We start from the raw sequence: 23,862 nt of genomic DNA, 5'->3' as shown, positions 1-23,862 counted from the left end.
GTCCACTACACCTCCAATTTAAGTGTCATCTACAAGCTTACTAACCTTACCTTTTATGTACACAGCAAAATCTTTTATGTAAATGACAAAAAGCAGTGGATCCAGCACCGATCTTATGGCATACCACTGGTCATAGGCCCCCAATCTGAAAAGCAACCCTCCACCACCACCTCCTGTTTTCTACCTTCGAGCCAGTTCTGTATCCAAATGGCTAGTATTAGATAAGGGCTAATGTTTTCTTTGTGCTCCAAAGACTGTCTCATTCTAGCATGTAATGCAGTATTGTCCGTCCTATTCATTGAGAATCTTTGAACTCCTCCCACATGGTGCTATTTACATTCAATGATTTACAGTTCTGTGACATTATCACAAGTTTTCTCAAGAAGCCTTTATATGACAATATGCACTGACCTAAATTGATGTTGGTCTCTAGGAACCTGAATTGCATTTAACAAGGGCTTACTGCCTGCAATGTAGATGTGTTTTGGACACCTTATGTTAGGCCACTCGAGATCTTTGCCTGTTCATTGGTGTTACCAAGGTAAAAACAATGACTGCAGATGCTGGAAACCAGATTCTGGATTAGTGGTGCTGGAAGAGCACAGCAATTCAGGCAGCATCCGAGGACAGGCAAAATCGACGTTTCGGGCAAAAGCCCTTCATCAGGAATAAAGGCAGAGAGCCTGAAGCATGGAGAGATAAGCTAGAGGAGGGTGGAGGTGGGGAGAGAGTAGCATAGAGTACAATAGGTCAGTGGGGAAGGAGATGAAGGTGATAGGTCAGAGAAGAGAGGGTGGAGTGGATAGGTGGAAAAGGAGCTGGGCAGGTCGGACAAGTCCGGACAAGTCGAGTTGCTGGAGGTTAGAAACTAGGATGAGGTGGGGGAAGGGGAAATGAGGAAACTGTTGAAATCCACATTGATGCCCTGGGGTTGAAGTGTTCCAAGGCGGAAGATGAGGCGTTCTTCCTCCAGGCGTCTGGTGGTGAGGGAGTAGCGGTGGAGGAGGCCCAGCACCTCCATATCCTCGGCAGAGTGGGAGGGGGAGTTGAAATGTTGAGCCACTGGGCGATTTGGTTGATTGATGCGGGTGTCTCTGAGATGTTCCCTAAAGCGCTCTGCTAGGAGGCGCCCAGTCTCCCCAATGTAGAGGAGACCGCATCGGGAGCAACGGATACAATAGATGATATTAGTGGATGTGCAGGTAAAACTTTGATGGATGTGGAAGGCTCCTTTAGGACCTTGGATGGAGGTGAGGGAGGAGCTGTGGGCACAGGTTTTACAGTTCCTGCGGTGGCAGGGGAAAGTGCCAGGATGGGAGGGTGGGTCGTAGGGCGGCGTGGACCTGACCAGGTAGTCACGCAGGGAACGGTCTTTGCGGAAGGCGGAGAGGGGTGGGGAGGGAAATATATCCCTGGTGGTGGGGTCTGTTTGGAGGTGGCGGAAATGTCGGCGGATGATTTGGTTTATGTGAAGGTTGGTAGGGTGGAAGGTGAGCACCAGGGGCGTTCTGTCCTTGTTGCGGTTGGAGGGGTTGGGTCTGAGGGCGGAGGTGCGGGATGTGGATGAGATGCGTTGGAGGGCATCTTTAACCACGTGGGAAGGGAAATTGCGGTCTCTAAAGAAGGAGGCCATCTGGTGTGTTCTATGGTGGAACCGCTCCTCCTGGGAGCAGATACGGCGGAGGCGGAGGAATTGGGAATACGGGATGGCATTTTTGCAAGAGGTAGGGTGGGAAGAGGTGTAATCCAGGTAGCTGTGGGAGTCGGTGGGCTTGTAGAAAATGTCAGTGTCAAGTCGGTCGTCACTGATGGAGATGGAGAGGTCCAGGAAGGGGAGGGAGGTGTCAGAGATGGTCCAGGTAAATTTAAGGTCAGGGTGGAATGTGTTGGTGAAGTTGATGAATTGCTCAACCTCCTCGCGGGAGCACGAGGTGGCGCCAATGCAGTCATCAATGTAGCGGAGGAAGAGGTGGGGAGTGGTGCCGGTGTAATTACGGAAGATCAACTGCTCTACGTAGCCAACAAAGAGACAGGCATAGCTGGGGCCCATATGTGTGCCCATGGCTACCCCTTTGGTCTGGAGGAAGTGGGAGGATTCAAAGGAGATATTGTTAAGGGTGAGGACCAGTTCGGCCAAACGAATGAGAGTGTCGGTGGAGGGGTACTGTTGGGAACGTCTGGAGAGGAAAAAACGGAGGGCTTGGAGGCCCTGGTCATGGCGGATGGAGGTGTAGAGGGATTGGATATCCATGGTGAAGATGAGGCGTTGGGGGCCGGGGAAACGGAAGTCTTGGAGGAGGTGGAGGGCGTGGGTGGTGTCTCGAACGTATGTGGGGAGTTCCTGGACTAGGGGGGATAGGACAGTGTCGAGGTAGGTAGAGATGAGTTCAGTGGGGCAGGAGCATGCTGAGACAATGGGTCGGCCAGGGTGGTCAGGCTTGTGGATCTTGGGAAGGAGGTAGAACCGGGCAGTGCGGGGTTCCCAGACTATGAGGTTGGAAGCTGTGGGTGGGAGATCTCCTGAGGTGATGAGGTTGTGTATAGTCTGGGAGATGATGGTTTGGTGATGGGGGGTGGGGTCATGGTCAAGGGGGCGGTAGGAAGAGGTGTCCTCAAGTTGGCGTTTGGCTTCAGCGATGTAGAGGTCAGTGCGCCAGACTACCACTGCGCCCCCTTTGTCCGCTGGCTTGATGGTGATGTCAGGATTGGAGCAGAGGGATTGGAGGGCTGCGCGTTGTGAGGGTGAGAGGTTGGAGTGGGGGAGGGGGGTCGACAGGTTGAGGCGGTTAATGTCCCGGCGGCAGTTGGAAATGAAGAGGTCGAGGGCAGGTAATAGGCCAGCGCGGGTTGTCCAGGTGGATGTATTGTGTTGGAGGTGGGCGAAGGGGTCCTCGGAAGGTGGGCGGGAGTCCCGATTGTGAAAGTAAGCTCGGAGGCGGAGGCGACGGAAGAATTGTTCGATGTCACGGCGTGTATTAAATTCATTGATGCGTGGACGGAGGGGGACAAAGGTGAGTCCTTTGCTAAGGACTGATTGGTGTTACCAGTAGAGTGTAGCTGCTGACTCTATTTTGAGGTTAGGTGATAGAAGCAGGTGATCTTGGAGATAGAGACAGAATGAGGTGGGGGTGGTGGTGAAGAAAAGACTAACTAGGCAATACATCATATCAAAATGAAGAACAAGCATTCGGCTTGACATAGAATTTCAACCTCTCATGTACAAGTCAATCCCAGTGAGGGAAGACCAAAGCTCTGGCTCTGAATTCAGGGTTAACTTCCAGAAAAAGAGAGATTCTTCAGAACAAAATACAGAAAGAATGGAAAGAAATCATCTCCTCTCTCTGGGTTAGATTCAGGCATCTTTTTATTATCTCTCAGGATGTGGTCCAACCTTAATCCAACTGACACTCAGGTGATTAAACCATTACCATCCAGCCAAGAACACATTTCTTAGTTGTCAGATTAAATCTAGAGATTAAACATCGAGTAGCAACCTGTTCTTTATGGTGTGCATTTAGCCACTGATGCTTTCATGATATGGAGGTGATGTGGTGTACTGGTGCTCAAAGCGACAGTCAGGCGCCTGAAGGGTTGGTTCATCCTTTGGAAAACGTAAAATGGCTAAAGGACGAGTCGAAGCAAAACAAAGCCTCTCTCCTGATCTGTGCTATCGAATCTGGATCAGCTTCATCCCCAATTCAATGCCTGGGCTTGTAGATTCAGCTCCACATCAGCTTTCCATTCAGTGTCTGTGACTTACCCTCATCTTCCTGATTTCAAATTTGGGGAAGTCAAACTCCGTTTGATCATACACTCCAGCTTTGATGCAGTTACTTTGATTTTATGGTCTTGGAATTACTTATATTTCATGGCTTCATAAATTTAATTCACAAAAAGCTCAAAAGGAGCTGTCAAACGCTTGCTCTGTAGAAGAGCCCACACCCAAAGCAGTATTTCTTGCAGTAAAGGAACTCAGACAGCCAAAGCATCTTGGTGGAATTATTAATATGGGAAACAGATGAATGTTAGTTATTGTGGAATCTGCTGAGCTCCTGCTCAATAACATCCCATAGAGTTAGCATTGATGATTTTGCAATCCCATTCCAATGATTCCACTTCCTGGCATTGAGTTAAGTTTTGAGCCCTTAATCCAAAGCCATCTACTGTAGAGTTACATGTAAGGCCCTCTTTTTAGGCAGGAATTTTCAAAGGTTGATTGGGGGGAGGCTATTCTCAGGTAAAGGAACAGTTGGGAAGTGGAAGGCCTTTAAAAATGAAGTAACAAGTGTTCAGAAGCATACTGTGAAGGGCAAGGCTGGTAGGTGTCAGGACTGCTGGATGACTAAGAAACTGAGACTGTGGTCAAGGAGAAGGAGGAGGCATATATCAGGTATAGACAATAGGGATCGCAAGAATGCCTTGAGGATTAGAAGGGCAGTAGGAGTATACTTCAGATGAAAATCAGGATGGTGAAAAGGGGACATGAGATGGCTTTGGCAAAAAGGGTTAAGGAGAATCCAAAGAGATTCTCTAAAACCTTATGGGCACAAGAGTAACCAGAGACAGAATAGGCCCCTGAAAGATCAATGTAGATATCTTTGTGTGGAACTCACAGAAGCTGGATGAGATACTAAACAAATGTTTTGCATCAGTATTTAACTATGGAGAAGAATATGCAAGCTAAGGAACTTTGGAAAATAAATAGCGATGTCTTGAAAAGGTCTTAAAATGCATGAAGGTAGATAAATTCCCAGGAGCTGTTCAAGTGTTTCCCAGAACTTTATGGAAAGCGAGGGAAGACCTTGCTGGGCCCATTGCTGAGATATTTGTATTATCGACAGTCAAGGGTGAGGTGCTGGAAGGTTGGAGGTTGGCTAATGCGGTGCCATTGATTAAGAAAGGTGGCCAGGAAAAGCTAGGGAACTATAGATCGGTGAGCCTGACATGATGGTGATTAAGTTGTTGGAAGGGATTCTGAGGGACAGGATTTACATGCATTTGCAAAGGGAAGGACTGATTAGGGATAGTCAACATGGCTTTATTTGTGGGAAATCATCTCTCACTAACTGGATTCATATTTTTGAACAGGTGACAAAGAAAACAGAGTGGTGGATGTTGTCTATATGGACTTCAGCAAAGTGCTCGAGAAGGTTCCCTGTGGTAGACTGATTAGTAAAGTTACATTACATGGGATCCAATGGGAACTAAAATTGGGTACAAATTTGGCTTGTAGCTAGGAGACAGAGAATGGTAGCGGAGGGTTGTTTTCGGACTGGAGGCCTGTGACCAATGATGTGCCATAAGGATCAGTGCTGGGTGCACTCTGTTCATCATTTATATCCATGATTTGGATAGGAGTGCAGGTAGTATTATTAAGTTTGCAGATGACATCAAAATAGGTGGGATAGTGGATGAAGAAAAAAATTCTCAGAACAATGGGACCTTGATCAGATGGGCCAATGGGCTGAGGAGTGGCAGATAGAGTTTAATTTTGATAAATATGAGGTGTTGCATTTTGGTAAGGGCAGAACTTATACACTTAATGGTAGGGCTCTGGGGGGTGTTGCTGAACAAAGAGACTTAGGGGTGCAGGTGCATAGTTCCTTGGAAGTGGAATCTCAGGTGGACAGATTAGTGAAGAGATATATGGACAGAACATGGGTATAGGATGGGAGGTCATAATGCTGCTCTACAGGACTTTGGTGAGGCCACTTTAGGAATACTGTGTAAGATTCTGGTTGCCCTTCCATAAAGAAGATGTTGTTAAATTTGAGAGAGCACAGATAAGATTTACAAGGGTGTTGCCATGGTTGGAGGGGTTGAGCTATCGGGAGAGGCTGAATAGGCTGGGGCTATTTTATTTGGGTGACCTTATATAGAGGTTTATAAAATCATGAAAGGCATGGATAGGATAAATAGCCAAGGGGGGGGGCGGGGGGGCGGGAGGCGGGGCGGGGGGAGGGGGCGGGGGGGCGGGAGGCGGGGCGGGGGGAGGGCGGGAGGCGGGCGGGGGGGGGGCGGGAGGCGGGCGGGGGGGGGGGCGGGAGGCGGGGCGGGGGGAGGCGGGGGGGGGCGGGGGGGGAGAGCTCAAAACGAGAGGGAATAGGTTTAAGATGAGAAGGGAAAGATTAAAAAAGGGTCTGAGGGCTAACTTTTCACGTAGGGTGCGGTGCATATATGGAATGAGCTGCCAGAAGAATTAGTGGAGGCAGGTACAATTACAACATTTCAAAGGTATCTGGTTGGGTATATGAATAGAGGGATATGGGTCAAATGATGGCAAATGGGACCAGATCATATGGGGTGTCAGGTCGACGTGGATGAGTTGAACTGAAAGTCTGTTACCGTCTGTTTATGACTTTATAATTCTGTGACTCTAAGAACCCCCACCGACTGACACCGAGTGAACTAATGATTGTTCACCTTTGGACTCTTATTAAACATGCAAATGGTTGCTAAGCTTGACTCATCCCCAGTCAGAAGTTAACAAAAATCCATCCGCTCCTCTGCAGTATTTGATCCATAAATTCTATAAATAATGGAAGAAGCAGAGGAAAGAAATTGCAGTCTCTGCATTGTACTCACAATGAGAATATTTGCTGACTCTATAATCATCAAGGGGCAATACGTGCATGGGCTAGTGCATGGATCTTGCTGCTTGTACACTTTCACCTTCAGAGTTTGGCCGTGACACAGGGTTTACTGAACAGGCTAGATGTGAAGAATTCCTGACTGTTTCTCTTAAGTCAAAACAGCTTTTAGCTCCAAAGCATTTGGGTTGCCAAAGCTTGAAGTTAGCAAATTGATGAGGACAAAAAAAACAGTATAAACACTTAAATAAAGTGTCTTATTACATCAAAAGGTTCTTGAAATGACCAAACTTGAGAGTTTTACAAGTTGCTTGACAAAGTTCAGTCACTTTGCAAAACCCTCAGCTCCTCACCCTGTTGGAAACACATTTGTTAGGGCGATTGTCAGTTCTATTTACAAAAATGACCCATCAGGATGAACCGAAAATAAGAAATGCTGGAGATCACAGCAGGTCAGGCCGCATCCCTGGAGACAGAGCAAGCTAATGTTTTGAGTCTCATCAGAGCTCTGACATAGACTCATCTAGCCTCAAAGTGTTAGCTTGCTTGCTCTCCATGGATGCTGTCTGACCTGTTGCGATCTCCAGCATTTCTTGGTTTCAGTATAGATTCCAGCACCTGCAGTAATTTGCACCTGACCCATCAGGTGTCTGACTTACTTGTCATCCATTTCTCTAGTATTTGCACATTGTTAGATGGTATACAGTGAGAGAACTTAAATTTATATAGTATTTACCGGGCTACAAAACTTGGTCTGATTCTACTCTAAGCAAACTGATATTGACCACTTGTTGTTTGGCTCAATAGAGTTGGGCCTGATCTTTGTTCTTGCTCCAACTCACTGTTGTTTCCTTCTGTGCTGTTCAGTAATTTCCTTGCTGGCCAACAGAATACACATGGGTGAAATTATTTAAGGTAGTTGTGTGAAAATTGACTGACGGCAAATCAGCAGCAATCAGAAATCCAATCAGGTGTGAAGCCAGGTGACCAATTAACACTTTATTGAGGAGCTTTTCATCAGTACCAGCAATCATTTCAAAACTTATCAATGGTAAAACAGCTCAACCCAAGGGCTTAGCACTGATTTGAGTCTAAGGCCCTATTCTCTGTATTCCCAGCAACTGACACTGATAATAAAGACAAAGTTGCTGGAAATCTGAAACACAAATAGAAAGTGCTGGAGAATCTCAGCAGATTTTGCCAACATCTTTAGAGAGAAAGCAGAGTGAAGTGTTTGAGTCCAGTGACCCTTCTGTCTCCACAGGTGCGGTGAGACAGGCTGAGTTCCTCGAACACTTTCAGTTTGTGGTTCTGAGCAAGATAATGATCGCTTGGCTCATGGGTCTAAGATTTGTTGCTTTGGTGTCAACTCTGGGTGGGTTCTGACATCCTTGTTTGGACCAGATGAACTTGCACTGCTGAAAGGAATTGCAGTTCCGACAGCTCCTCCCAAGCTGAAATTACTACTGTGCTTCTGCAGAACAAAAGTGGCACATGGAAAACACATGTACCCTGATTTCCCACATCAAGTTAAAAATCACACAACACCAGGTTACAGTCTAGATTAGACTGGTGCTGGAAAAGCACAGCAGGTCAGGCAGCATCTGAGGAGCAGGAAAATTGACGTTTCAGGCAAAAGCCCTTCATCAAGAATGAAGGTAGGGAGCCTCTGGGGTGGAGAGATAAATGGGAAGGGTGCAAGGCTGGGGAGAAGGTAGCTAAGAGTACAATAGGTGGATGGAGGTGGGGATGATGATGATAGGTCAGAGAGGAGGGGGAAGCGGATAGGTGGGAAGGAAGATTGGCAGTTGAGAAAATGTCATGAGGATGGTGCTGAGCTGGAAGGTTGGAACTGGGGTAAGGTGGGGGGGAGGGGAAATGAGGAAACTGGCGAAGTCCATAGTCCAACTGGTTTATTTGGAAGGACTAGCTTTCAGAGTGCTGCTCCTTCATCATGTAGTTGTGGAGCAGAATCATAAGACACAGAATTTATAAATTCTGTGTCTTATGATCCTGCTCCACCGCTAAATAATGAAGGAGCAGCACTCTGAAAGCTAGTCCTTCTGAATGAACCTGTTGGAATATAAGCTGGTGTTGGATAATTTTTAACTTTGTCCACCTCAGTCCAACACCGGCTCATCCACATCATTCCCACATCATATTTTTCCTGCAGCATTCCCTGTTGGTTATACCAGGAACATCCTACCTTGTGATGAAAGCACAACCAACTTTGCAATTAAAGGTAGATACTTAATGTGAGCACCACGATTTCCAACTGTGAAATCAGCAGTCATGTTCAAGAGACCATGAAGAAAACATGGAATAACCTACGTTATAGGGAGATGTACTGACTGAGAACAGTATCATTAAACAACTGCAACAACCTATTTGAGTTAATCAGGAGTTGCTCATAAGGAGGGGGTAACCTGTACAGGCCACAAACTACAGTAAGAAACAACAAGTCATCTCTCCAATGCTGAACCTTGTGCCACAGGCCTGTGGAAAGACAGACCACTCTTCTTCATGTTCTTCCACCGTCCCTTCCTTTCTGCACCCCTTGTTCAAAACCTCTTACATCTCTAAACTCTCTTGGTTCCGATGAAACTTCTCTGACCTGAGACCTCGCCTTTGTTTCCTTCTGTACAGAACGCTGCCTGGCTCACTGAGAATCTCCAGCATTCCGCGTTTTTATGTCGGACTTCCTGCATTTACAGCATTCTGCTTTACTGAAACGTATTCAACAGGGATTTTTTTGGGTTGTGTGATTGTAAATCAGAGCCAGTGGTTTTCTGAGTGAATGCACTTTTCCAACATTGTGACTTTAAGTTGCTGTTGAGGAACTGAGATTTTGATGCCAAGCTTTTCCCAACCTTGCATCAAATAGTTGATAATGGTCAGCTGCCAGACCTGCCTCCGTGATTTTTCCAGATAGAAGCTGCTGAAAGTATACAGAGGGCAAACCATTGCCCTATAGAGAAAGACTAGAAACAGTACTAATTCATTCTGCCCTTATTGCCTGCTCATTCATTCGATTAAACAGTTAATTGTGGTTAGACCGTGTTCTGTGTGCAAGCTTTAATGGCTTCTTTCTCTAAACAAATGCAAACATCATTGGGTGGCATGGTGGCTCAGTGGTTAGCACTGCTGCCTCACAGCACCAGGAACTCAGGTTCTATTCCACCCTTGGGTGACTGTGTGGAGTTTGCACATTCTCCCTGTGTCTGCATGGGTTTCCTCCCACAGTCCAGTGATGTGTAGATTGGCCATGCTAACTTGCCACAGTGTCTCGGGATGTGCAGGCCAGATGGATTAACTGTTGGAAATGCAGGGTTGCAGGAAAAGGATAGATGATGTAGTTCTGGGTGGGATGCTCTTCACAGGGTCAGTGTGGACTTGAAGGGCCAAATGGCCTACTCCACACTGCAGGGATTCTATGATTAGAAGTCATCTGACTATTACAAGTTCCAGTGTGCAGATGCATTTCTTAATACATCACCATTTTCATTAAGAAAAAAGTTCACACCATAATTTGCAGCTTCAAGTTGCCCAATTTACATGGTGAATAAACAAAACTTGCATTCATGAACAAAACGTTTTGTTCATTCTGGTCGGTTCCACTTTTATCTGACTTTGCACATGCAATTCATCCATAATTGTTAAAGCATTCAGGTCTTTTAATGGCGTGCATCTGAGTTGTTGTTGGCTGTTCGTCTGTTGTCTACTTGTTCCTGGGATGCTATTTCCTTCACAAGCTCCAGGGAAAGTTGTTCACTTTGTGGACACACAAACAACCAGTGATCCTTCCTGCATGAAAGTTGCTCTAAACTCTATCTCGTTGGTGTCATACTGCAAGAGGCAGTGTGACTGCATAATTATCATTGTAGCCCATTGTACAGCAGTGGCTGTTTAAGGTTTGAAAGAATTGTTTCTTATTGTGTCCCAATACCATGCAGTTTCTTTGAAATGTCATTGCATAAAATCTCATTCTTTGATGACAAACAAGGCCAGAATGTGGTTCACAAATCCAACAAGTTGTTGCACTACTTTCAAAACTATTGATTTCTGCATCATGATTATAGTTTTCACCATATTAGGATCCGCGTGAAATAATTTCTCTGTCAGTATTTGAACTATATACTTGACTTCAGTCATCTTCAACTGCATTTGTTTTTTGTTTAGCTTCAGGTATATCTCCCTCTAGCAGTGTCGCTAGGTTGTGATTATCATCTATGATGTCTTCCTCCATCACATCTCCACATCCATACTTCAGTAGATGATTTACATTCACTTTGGGAAGATCACTGCCTATGTCCGGCTGTCTGTATTGATACTCTTCCAGGGCTGGGGAAATGCCAAATGGCATAAACAAATATCTCTAACTTCCAAATCGTGCCCAGAACATAGTCAGAAAACTGGGTCGATAAGTGTGGCACTGGAAAAGTGCAACAGGCCAGGCAGCATCCGAGATGCAGGAGAGTCAACATTTCAAATCTGACTCTCCAGCATCTACAGTCCTCACTTTGCCATAGTCAGAAAACCTGGCTTCACTTCTCAGTAACCATCAGTCTTACCTATGGCAGTAAAGATCTTTGTCTTAGTAAGTTGCAGAAAAATTTCTTCAATGGCAGTCATGAAGTATTGTGATTTCTTCAAAGCTTTGTTGAGAGTCTTTGGATCTGTGCATACTTTTAGCTTTCAACATGTTTTCACAGTCAGCAAGATGCTCATAAGTTGATTATCCCCATCTTCTCCAGATTCTCCATCTTTTCTTTCAGACTGGACTTGAGGGAAACTGCAACTCTGCTTGACAAATGTTGAATTGGTCTCACACTTTTATCCATTTCGAGACGATTTTCATCAGGAAGACCCGTGAACACCTCTTTCATTCAGGGCATGCTGGTCCTGCTGGTGAGACTAATGTTTATTGCCCATCCCTAATTGTCCAAGAGAAGATGGTGTTGAACTACCTTTTTGAATCATTGCGGTCCTTGGGGTGTAGGGACTCCTACAGTGCAGACACAGAGTTCCAGAATTTTGACTCAGCAATGATAAAGAAAGCTGATTTAGTCTCAAGTCAGGATAGTAGCTCGGAGGGAACTTGTCCGATAGTTTTAAATCTTTTAGGATCTGTTTGATTGTGAATGGACTGATCTTCTACAAAACAATGCACACAGGTCTGCAAAGCTCATGGTGTTGCACATAGTGCTGCTAGCTACTGACATTTCACATATACTGCAATCAGCTTCCTAATAGTCACTGATTTTTAATCACCTTGATACCAGATGGTGCCAACCTGTTCTATGGTGTAGAGTGATTCATCAACATCATTATCCAATATCCCTATAGACACATCTTGTTAGACTTGTTTCATTTCTTTCCAGCAGAACACTTGCTGATTCAGCTTCTTGTAGTTTTATCTCAACTTTCCACACTCTTATCACGTTTGCTTTTCTTTCTTGCAATATCCTTTACAATACTTACGTAAGCTGTTCTGGCCTTGACGTTTCTGAAGACTTCCATGAAAATATGACTTTTTTTCTATTGTGTTGCCCTTATTAACCCAGCATGTTGAAAAGCTCATCTTTTCTCCCATTAATGCTCTCTGCTGAATATTGACAACCTGAGAGCTGCTCTACATGTGCCAATAGCTGTCTTGAGAGTATGTTTCCCTTCTCTCAGCAGACATGCTTTCACAGCAGGATCTCTTATGCTTAAGACAATCCCATCTCTGATGAAACCATATTTTAGTTGCTCGGATTGACAAGATTCAGCTAGATGTTGCTGCCATCACAAACTAATCAACATTCTCTCATTACTCTTGAGCTGTGTTTACTCTACAAGTTGTCATTAGTGGGAGTTTCAGAATGAGTTCTAACTACTTCAATATTTCTCCATTTGGGCTTTTCTGCTCCCGAATGATGTCTAGGGTATCTGACAGCTCTAGAGGCCCTTTCCAACCACTGTTAATCAAGCTGCTACTCTTATTTGTTCATATTTTCTGCCTCACTCTGTGAATATTTCATAATTTTCCTTTGGAGACTGTGGGAAGCTCTAATTTTGTTCACAATATCTTTCATTCCACAGGTGCGCAACCTGGAAAATTCAAAATGATCCTGACTTACTCAATTTTATTGAGTTGCATTTGTAGATCTAATTATTCCATGCTGTTTCATATAGCTCCTCAAGGTCCATACAAATTTAACTATACTTTTGCCACCATGCTTCTGAAAGCTTCAATAACTTCTCTTTCAAATAGAGAGCAATGATACAGGAGGTCACATGAATGACAATGCCAGTCACAGTGTGTACTGATGTATTTCTCCAAACAATCAATAACTCAGCCTAGTTTTACCACTTTGCTCCTTACCCTAAACTAACTAAGTCTCGATCTCAGACGTGAAAGCCCCAATTGTGTCAGTGTCTGCAACCTTTGGGGCAGTGTTCCATTTTTCTACCATCTTGAAAATATTTCCTAGAATCATGGAATCCCTGCAGTGTGGAAGCAGATCATTCAGCCCATCGAGTCTACACCAACCCTCCAAAGACCATCCCACTCAGACCTACCACTCTACTCTATAACCCTGCATTTCCCATGGCTAATCCACCTAATCTACATATCCTTGGGCACTATGGGCAATTTAGCATGGCCAATCCAATGAACCTGCACATCTTTGGACTGTGGATAACACAATTAATCTTGCACATAGCCACTATCCATATGGCAGAAACTTTATTCTCAAAATTATCAATTGAAATTAGTACTGTTGAGACCAGTGTGGCACATTTAGTGAAAGCTGGTGCAGGGTTAAAATGATTGTACCTTTAAAGTAGTATTAAAGCTCAGCGCTATTTATTAAAGTCTAAACAGAAAGGTTGGAATGATTCAGTGCCACCTTGTTTTCTAGTCCCCATCTGCCAATAGGATTCATCTATCTTTCAGAGTCAACATTTCCTTTGTGCTGTCACGAGTAAATGCTGAGCACGGCTAATGTATTTTGGACCAATGACTCTATTTTGCTGTAATATGAATGCAAGTTACATAGAATCATAGGGTCAGAGAGAGGTACATCTCAGAAACCGACCCTTCGGTCCAATCCGTCCATGCCGGCCAGTCCCACCTGCCAGCACCCGGCCCATATCCTCCAAACTCTTTTCATATACCCATACAGATGCCTTTTAAATGTTGCAATTGTACTAACCTCCACCACTTCCCTCTGGCAACTCATTCCTCACACATACCACTCTCTGCGTGAAAATATTGCCCCTTAGGTCTCTTTTATATCTTACCCTAAACCTATGCCCTCTAGTTCTGGACTCCCCCCACCCCAGGGAAGGGATGTATAACTATTTGGTGTGTCAAGGACTTTTTGACACTCATGTTTGTACAAAGCCACATTTTAAAGTTGTGGGTATCACCATAACTCTTAACCAATTACTGCTTCCAATAAACAGCCTAATCGGTTGAAAAATGTTTAAGATATCAGTTGTATGGATATAACAAACTCAGAAATTAAAGTATTCAACAATATAAAACAAACTCCTACATCTCTATAGGAGAAAGTGAGGTCTGCAGATGCTGGAGATCAGAGATGGAAATGTGTTGCTGGAAAAGCGCAGCAGGTCAGGCAGCACCTAGGGAACAGGAGAATCGACGTTTCGGGCATTAGCCCTTCTTCAGGAAGGGCTAATGCCCGAAACGTCGATTCTCCTGTTCCCTAGATGCTGCCTGACCTGCTGCGCTTTTCCAGCAACACATTTCCACCCCTACATCTCTATATCACTGTTGTTTTAAAGGACTCTTGTGATATTTTGATAATATTGCTATCTCTGTGCTGGGAAGTCTGGGTTCAAAGTACCCCCCTGTCCTGCATGTGTATGGTAAATGTCTGAAAGAACTGATTAATAATATCTACATTCCTCCAGCAAATAATGGAAATTAACACCAACTGTTTAATATTTATAAAATGCACAGTGCTCCAGTTCTGTGCCCAATATTTTGATGTCGAAGCAAAATTATGCAAAATAAATTTGAGAGGTCACTGAGCTCAGCGAAGTGAATGACATCACATTAGGCATCAACCTCTTTAAAGGTTTCAAGTTCATTCCTGTTGAATGCTGAATCTCATTCAGCATGAGTAGAGGGACAATGTCAAGGTGCCTCACAGCCTATTGTTTGACCGACTCCCCGCTTGCACACAGCATGAAGACAAAAGCTATGCAAAATAGCTTTCCTTTTTCTCTAGAGTCCTAATGCAGTCTGGGGCAATCTATATACTTCATTATTAAAGAGACTGTCAGAAGTGAGTTATGTTTAGGCTTTGCTGTGTCGTGTGCAAACAGGATGAGATCTGCATAAACTATTCCTGGTTCTTGGGCCTAGACACCTCACTGATGAGTTAGTTCATCTGCATAGACAATGTTGATACAAGTAGAACAATTGCATATATCAAAAACCTTATCCCTCAGAAAACAACATCTGCAAAGGTTAGAATCAGAGGTACCCTCTCCCCAGTTAATAAACGTATCTGTCTGGGATTATTGTTCAGTAGTTAAAAAACCATGTAGAATCATTTGAGCAATTTTAAAAGCTGCAAAACTAAATCAACTGTAGAAAAGACTGAGCAATTCAAATTCAGGCATGGGTTTCCTAATGTCAAGTGACCATCTTCTGGGAGAAAGGTAGGGAAAGCAGGGAAACATAAACTCAAGCAGACATTGGATTGTTCCTTTCCTTGCTCTTCAATCTCTGTTCAATCTAACAAAGGGTGGCTGCCTGTGTAGTTGAATGCTTATACTAAAGCTTGTGTCTGTGGAAAGCCTTTAGTCTGTGCTTGCCTTGCTTGTATTTAGTCCTTTGTTTATTCAACAACAATGCTGATGTCACCAGCTAACACGTGCAAATCCAATGCTAGGACAGATGGAAAGAATGTGCATTTAATTGCACCTTCATATTCTCAGAATGTCCCAAAGTATTTTGCATGAAAAAAGACATTTAAATCATTGCACTTTTCTTGGTAAAAACAGTCGCCAGTTTACACAACTCTCACTAGTAGCAATAAAATGTCCAACCAGTTGTTTAATCATGTTGACCAGGATGCTTCTGTGATGCTTCACTGAATATTTATAGAGTCATAGAGATGTACAGCATGAAAACACCCTTCGATCCAACCCGTCCATGCTGACCAGATATCCCAACCCAATCTAGTCCCACCTGCCAGTGCCCGGCCCATATTCCTCCAAACCCTTTCTATTCATATACCCATCCAAATGCCTTTTAAATGTTGCAATTGTACCAGCCTCCACCACTTCCTCTGGCAGCTCATTCCATACCCATACCACCCTCTATGTGAAAAAGTTGCCCCTTATGTCTCTTTTATATCTTTCCCCTCTCACCATAAACCTATGCCCTCTAGTTCTGGACTCCCTGACCCCAGGGAAAAGACTTTGCCTATTTACCCTATCCATGTCCCTCATAATTTTGTAAACCTCTGTAAGGTCACCCCTCAGCCTCCGACGCTCCAGGGAAAACAGCCCCAGTCTGTTCACCCTCTCCCTATATCTCAAACCCTCCAACCCTGGCAACATCCTTGTAAATCTTTTCTGAACCCTTTCAAGTTTCACAATATCTTTCCGATAGAAAGGAGACCAGAATTGCACATAATATTCCAACAGTGGCCTAATCAGTGTTGTGTACAGCCGCAACATGACCTCCCAAGTCCTGTACTCAATACTCTGAACAATAAAGGAAAGCATACCAAACGCCTTCTTCACTATCCTATCTACCTGGGACTCCACTTTCAAGGAGCTGTGAAGCTGTACTCCAAGGTCTCTTTGTTCAGCAACACTCCCTAGGACCTTACTATTAAGTGTATAAGTCCTGCTAAGATTTGCTTTCCCAAAATGCAGCACCTTGCATTTATCTGAATTAAACTCCATCTGCCACTTCTCAGCCCATTGGCCCATATTATGACTGGATCCTTTATATCCACTTCAGCACATAGAAGTGACCTTAGTCATGACCTGTTGATGCATTCCTAACAAGCTTTATAAGACTTTGATGAGTACACACTTTGAATATTGTGTTCAGTTCTAGTCACCACATTACAGGAAGGACGTGGAGGTTTTGGAGAGGGTGCAGAAAAGGTTTACCAGGATGCTGCTTGCATTAGAGGGTCTGATGTATAAGGAGAGGCTAGAAAAATGCGAGTTGTTTCCTCTGGAGTGGCTGAGGCTGAGGAGAGGCTTGACAGAATCCTATAAAATAATGAGATGCAAAAATAAAGTTGGTAGTCGGAATCTTGAAAGGAATATGTCAGCCCAATTTCCCAAAAACAACACCCAAAAGCTCTCCTCATATTTGCCTCCTCGGCAACCAGCAAGGGCAGCACAACGCAGTCTGCACCTCATTTGGTCCATCCGTCTCAAACACGGCAACATTCACGTGAAGGAAGCTGGAGAGTGAGGGCAAATACAGACCTGTTCTAAGATGAATCGTCCCCTTATGCATCATGTTATAGCAGCTAAATGGTAGATTTACTGTCAGCATCCTCTTTCCTGGTGGAGATCTACAGGGCATGGTCTAGCGTGGTGGAGGAAAACCACTTGGTTGTTTAATGAGATGATTCGATTGTCTTAAACATTTTGTAGTTTATTACACGATAGCAATTATGTACAAGTTACATTAATATGATAGACGTTACTAGAGAGACTGAGGAAGATGCAGATGGAGATCCTATCCCTTTGTGATCTAAACTATTCTCCGACAATGTTTGTACAACATCAACATAGATTCACGCTGAGCATTGCACCACACACTTTTTGAACTCTGACACCCTTATAGGATGAGCAGTTTTATGAGCAGTTGGCTGTAGTTAGAGGGCAGAAAGTGTTGGGTCTTGCTGGAAATCACAGATGCGATTTTTTCACTGTCACATTACACAAATATTGGGTTAAATAAGAACCAGAAGTGTGCATAGGGCAGCAAATGGAGATTACAATTAAAAAGGAAAAGCGTAGATTTGATTTGATTTGATTGATTTATTGCCATGTGTACCTAAGTACAGTGAAAAGCCTTATTCATGAGCAGTACAGGCAGATCATCGGGTGAAACGAAAAGCTAGACAGAGGCATATAAGTTACATTGTACAGGATGTGCACTGGGCAAGATCAACAGTGTTCAATTATTCAATTTTTCCCTGTTGGATTATGTGTATCCATTGACTGCTCACTGTATATGATTAGTTCAAAAGTGGGTGTGACCACTATGAAAGAAACCTAAACTGAAGCAAGCTTGTCTAACATTTTAAAGCATTGAATCAAACTCCTGTTGCATACATTAGGGCTTAAATGTAACATCTCTGTATACCTTCAACATATAAAACACAGCAGAGGGTAACACAGTTATGCAGACTGAAATTAGAAAGGTCTATCCGTGATTTGATGTCTCATATCTGAGAAGATGTGATTGTGTTGAGCCAGGATGTTAGAAGCCAGAGGTCTTATTTGTGGTCTGAAGATCACTTTTTCAAATATCTCAGTATGTATCAACAGAAAATGGCTGTACTATATTCCATCTCAGCCAAGCTGAATTTGAAGGTTCATTCTATATTACTCAGCCTGAAACACCCAATAGCTATGGTGGCAGGAATGGTTGTCAGATTAGGACTTTTCTGGCTGTGGTCCAAAATCAACAGCCCAAAGACTTCCAGCTGCATTATTCATTCTGCTAACTCTATGGAAAGAAAGGATTTATGACTGAACCCCCCACGGCTAAGGTATAAATTATCGAGTACAGAGGGTAAAAGATTCATTCCCAGTTCTGCCATCCCTCAAACTGCTGGATTCAAAACAGAGTGTTTGAGCTGATATTACACAGCAATATGCTTGGGAAATACTTGTTTACCAAGGGGAAAGGGGTCACAAATCCTTTACAGAGGAGAAAAACCTTCTGGATGCTGGAAATATTTGCTATTGGCTCTTTTATTGCTCACTCCAGCTGTTGACTATTTGGGGACAATTAATACCTACTGCACATGAAATCTGATACCTAGCCCTGCTCGCTTAATGGATCTGAAAAATAACAGAGCTAAGGATATGGAAGGCCCGAGTTATAAGTGTCTTTTTCTTTTCAGACTTTTGACGCTTTGTGCCTTTCTGATTTTTTAAATTCTTTCATTTGGAATGTGTTATGTTCCATGTTTGAATATGCTAACTTATCTATGTTTACTGTTCTTGAGATATCTTAAAACACTGTAAATTAAACTTACTGCACACTTAGAAATGAGTAGACTCATAGAATCCCAATAGTGTGGAAAGAAGCCATTCAGCCACCAAGTCTGCACTAACCCTCCCAACAGTATTCCATCCAGACCCACACCCTCACCCTATTCCCATAACTAATTCACCTAATGTGTACATTCCTGGCCACTATGGATAATTTAGCTTGGCCAATCCAGCTAAGCAGCATATATTTGGACTGGAAACTGGAGTATCTGAAGGAAACTTTCACAGACACAGTCCCCAGATCACTACCTCGATCTCTGGATTACTTGTCTGATGACATTGTAACTCCACTCCATCACTGCCTCCCCATCAAACTATAAATAATGTTCTGGATGCAGGTTTGCTCGCTGAGCTGGGAGGTTCGTTGTCAGACGTTTCATCACCATACTAGATAACATCTTCAGTGAGCTTCCGAATGAAGCACTGATGGTGTAGTCTGCTTTCTATTTCTATGTTGGAGTTTCCTGTGGTTGGTGACATCATTTCCTGTGGTGATGTCAGTTTACAATACATTTATAAAATACCTTGCAAGAACTGTAAGAAACACTGCATTTGACAGACAGGCAGAAAACTAGCCACCAGGATACATAAGTAGCCACAAAACAACATGACTCACTCTCACTAGTATCCTTAACTTATGGATGAGGAAGGACATCACTTTGACTGTGACAACACATCCATCCCAGGACTAGCCAAACAGAGACATGCATGAGAATCCCTGGAAGCATGGCATTTTAACCAAAATTCTATCAACAAACACATTAACTTGGATCCCATTTACCACCCCTGAGAAAAAGAACAGGCACTAACAGGGGAAACTAAGAGCAGGGGATTGCCTCCAAGCACATATTCTTCTGCCCAACCTCCAGTCTTTAGATCAGACACTGAGTGCCTTTGACTGAGGGACCACCCCCACTTGTACCTGAGGTGAAGTAACAAATGGATAGTAGGCTAACTGTTGTGTTTTATCACGTGGTCAGTATGTAAGCATACCTTTAAGAGATATGTTCATTAATTGATCAATAATAGCATATTCCATTTTACAAGTGATCACATGCAACATAACATGCTAATGGAAGTATGCTGCTCTTTATAACTGAATAGCTTAACGTGAGTCCATGATTTACGTTGGAAATGTAGCACTTGTACAATAGCTAGCTTTAATAAACATCAGTTGGATTCTTCAATACCACATTATGCAAGCCTCGTTCCTTCTTAACATATGTTAACATAAGTATTGCTGCTTTAGGTAAAATACCCAGCTTGAGAGAAAACACACTTGATTGAGGGACCTCCCCACCCAGCTTGAGGTGAGGCAAGATAGAGGAAGTTGAGAATGTCACAGGGTGAAAGGAGTAGCTGGTACTGGCTAATCCCAGCAGTGGCAGAACAAGGCCCTGAAGTGGTCCTTATTGGTCAGTCAGATTGACTATAAGCCATCCTGCTCAAGATTCATTCAAGCAGAGGAGGGAACATGGTGAGCTTTGGGCCCACCTAATTAAATTTCTACCCACCTCCAAGCACACCAATGCTGGGAGCCAACATTTCAGGTCTGGGACCTTTCATCAGGACAGATCAACACATTATAATGAAAGCTCACAGACCTCAAAGTTAAACTCTATTTCGCTCTCCGCAGATGTGGCATGACCTACAAAGGTTCTGTTCTCCCCCAACTCTTGTTGCGTCAAGTCACACAGATACACAATATCATCATTGTATTGTAACATAGAAATTCACTAAAGCTCCTTAGACAGCAGCTACCGAACTTATGATCACTTCCATCTAGAAGGACGACAATAGCAGGCATATGGGAACACCACCACCTGCAAATTCCCCTCGAAGTCACTCACCATCCTGATTTGGAAAGATATCACCGTTCCTTCAGTGATGCTGGGTCAAATGCCTCCCTCATGACATTGGGGGTTTCCCTACAGCAAATGGACTGCAGTGGTTCAAGGAGGCAGCTCACCACCACTGACTCAAGGTGAACTAGGGATGAACAATAAATACTGGCCTGTCCAGCAAGGCCCACATACTGTGACTGAATTAAAATAAAGTGATCTGTGGGTTCAAAAATCTCATACTCCATCTCAACTCAGATCACGTGAAACATGACACTCTCTTGGAAGTATGATCCTCTGTTGTAACCCATTAATCTGATATTACTCCAGATGTCTGTAGAATGTAAAGTTTTGTACATCATAGTTAGCTGAAATAAGCATCTGTTGGATCTTTCAATACTATGATGTCCATGCCTAGTTTCTTATTTTTTGGGAAATAACAGAAGCATGATGGTGTCAGATAAAATACCATGTTGGAGGCAAACCTACATCCACACCTATACCTACAGATGTGAATTTCTTTTCCTATCATGGGGAATTGTAATATCTCAATTCATTCCAGAACTACGATTAGCTAGCGTTGTAAACTGGGACTTGATATATTTGTATTCTATAAATTATCCACTGCCTTTAATAACCAGATCCAGGAAGGAACTGTCTGGTATTTTTGATACCAGATGCTTTTTATTGAATTCAACGAAAGGTTTTTAACATAAAGTATGAAGTTTGTAATAAATATAATTGTCTCTTGAAGCATCATTATTACAAAATTTGACAGTAATATGACAACATAGAATTTGTTTTATTAAGCACTGTGAAAGCTAAGAGAAGTTTTTCAAGGAACTTATAAACTCTCATCAGAGAAACAAGCTCATTTATATTTAACAGGAGCTGTCAACATTGATCCTTCTGAATCTGGTCTTCCATTGCGCTGTAACTGACCTTCGATATGCAAGGCCATTCCAGAACATGATTCCTGCTGCTGAAAAATAATACCTCTCAACATTGTCTCTCCTGAAGCTAAGATATGATCTGTTCCTTTCTTCAATCCCCTTCACCTCTTGACCCCACTCCAAACACACAGCATATCTTCTCTTTTGAAACTGTGGAAAGATTACAAAAGACGATTATTTCTGCTGTTGCACCAATTGGCATTTTGATAATGCAACTTAGAGGCTTCAGATAATCCAATGCAACTTTGATTTTACATTTGCAAGAAACTAATGGTTCTTTCCTTTTATTGTTTTTCCTTCCACACAGCGATGGGAGTGTAGATGATGAACCACCTTGCTCAGAAGAGATAGATTACGACACAGACAATTGCACTGAGGAAGATGATGACTCCATTGATCTTGCCGCTGAGCTCAGCGGGAGCTCTGAGGATGAACTCGAGCTTGATAAGAATTAACTGTCCATTACAGAATCTGGGAGTGGACATCCAAACATTGACAAAAAAACTGCCACAATGCCATTCCTGTCACCTGTAATACCTAAACACATGAGAACTTCGGAACAGCGTGCAAAAACTTAGCGAACGCCATTTGCCCTTCACTGTTCAGAGATGATCTGAACATACAAACTGCTTTGGTTGTGATAATGTTGCTCAGTGTTTCGCTATCCTGTAAGTCCTAGTTATGGTGTGGATTCCTACTTCATTTTGTATTCGGGCTGTTTAGAGGCTTCACCAATCTGTGGAAAACCCTGAACCCAATGTTCCTGATCTTCCCCTGTCAAAGATGGAAGTGTTAGGCTGAGGAGGGGGCTGCAAGCACAGGACTTTGGCATTTATTGGCATTATGTAGCACACCTTAATCATACTCATTGGCATCTTAATGATGTAATACAGAGGCTTCAGACAATGAATGCGGCCTTGCTTTTACATTTTGCAATTGAAAAAGAGCCTAATGGTTCTTCCTCACAATTATTTTTCCTGCCACACAGCAATGGGAGTGTACTCAATGAACAGCTTATCCACATTCCTGCACCCACATCCCCCCCAAAACCCCCACTCCCTCCAACCTCCCCACACCAGCTTCCACTGGTCTCGCTCTCACTGAGAGGCTGTGACAGTTGTGTGAGAAAATGTTTGGGAAGCTCTGCCTTAAATCAGGAAACAGTCAGGCATTGGTGTAGGAATGTTAAGAGTGAGATGAACATAGGAGCCAGGCAGGATGAAGACCCTGATCACTGACGCTGTGAGAGTGGAGTCATTTTCTTTTTAAAGTTTGTTATAAATTGGTCTAAACTTGGCCAGTTTAGGCTATAATCTACGTGGCACACCCTTCCCTGTATTTTCAAGTTTTCCTGCAGACTCACACAAGGAAGGGACTCTACATCGTGGGGAAAGCTGTTACACTTGGTCAGAGCTCCATGAAAGCCATCGCTACACCAAAATCTCCTGGCTGTTTATGAGAGAGCAGTTCAGCAGCTCAGACGCATGGCGTATTGTGCTGAGTGTAGTGTTACAGCCCTAAAAAATCATTTAACTAGCTTCTTGTTATGCCACTTGATGCACACTGAGGAGCGATCTGATTGATTTTCCAACTTCAAATCACTGAAGAGTGGCTGACAAAGTGTTTTTTACCCCAAGGTGTTACAGAGTTATTGAAGTTTGTAAGCTTCATTCCTCACGCTGTCACTTTCTCTTGGTTTGGTGCTTTGTCCATCTCTCTCTGACAACTGTTCCATACTGGCTGACTGTCACAGGAAGTTTGGAATGTTGGTGGAGGGTTGGGGTGGAAGTAGTGTTTTGGAAGCTAAATGTGAAATGGTGTTGATCTCAGAAAACATTGAGGACATGAAGCAATGCATAAAGGTTGGAGAGCTGTGAAGTCCCACTCCGATTGCCCAAGGCACTAATGTGGAAGCACTCCAAGTTGACATCTGATAGTTCTTCATACTCAAAGGTGTTCAGGAGGCAGAGAGAGACCCCAGAAAAAAAAACATGCAGAAGCTGCTGTGCTTCAGTCAATGCTAGGCAGGATCTCCAAGAGGTGGAGAACCAATACAACTTGCTCTTTGTGTCAGACTCCTCCCTGCGCTATGGAAGAATATAAGACATGCTTACATCTCTTCTCCAAAGGTACATGGATTAGCAGCCTTAATGGTTGACTCTCTTGCAGCTAGATGTACTAATTCCACAGAATATG

At 43.5% G+C, this 23,862-nt stretch overlaps 1 protein-coding gene across 4 annotated transcripts in view; it reads left to right on the top strand.

The window, feature by feature from the left end:
• Window positions 1–23,636, top strand: part of agbl1 (AGBL carboxypeptidase 1) — a 246,003-nt gene extending 222,367 nt beyond the window's left edge. For 3 of the 4 annotated variants that reach the window (XM_087981474.1, XM_043677060.2, XM_087981473.1), the window contains one exon: window positions 21,974–23,636. In XM_087981474.1, coding sequence (XP_087837600.1) covers window positions 21,974–22,121 — 148 coding nt within the window. In that variant the 3' untranslated portion in view covers window positions 22,122–23,636. Of the gene's footprint in view, window positions 1–11,365; window positions 11,499–21,973 lie in introns of all 4 variants that reach the window. The other variant, XR_015753858.1, reaches the window with a different exon arrangement.
• Window positions 23,637–23,862: the final 226 nt, after the last annotated feature.

This window comes from Chiloscyllium plagiosum, unplaced genomic scaffold (genome assembly GCF_037043375.1).
Source record: "Chiloscyllium plagiosum isolate Xiang-an unplaced genomic scaffold, Cpla_swu_hap1 HiC_scaffold_39, whole genome shotgun sequence".
NCBI lineage: Eukaryota > Metazoa > Chordata > Chondrichthyes > Orectolobiformes > Hemiscylliidae > Chiloscyllium > Chiloscyllium plagiosum.
The sequence above is the reverse complement of the archived record's forward strand: the minus strand, read 5'-3'. Positions and strand labels throughout refer to the sequence as shown.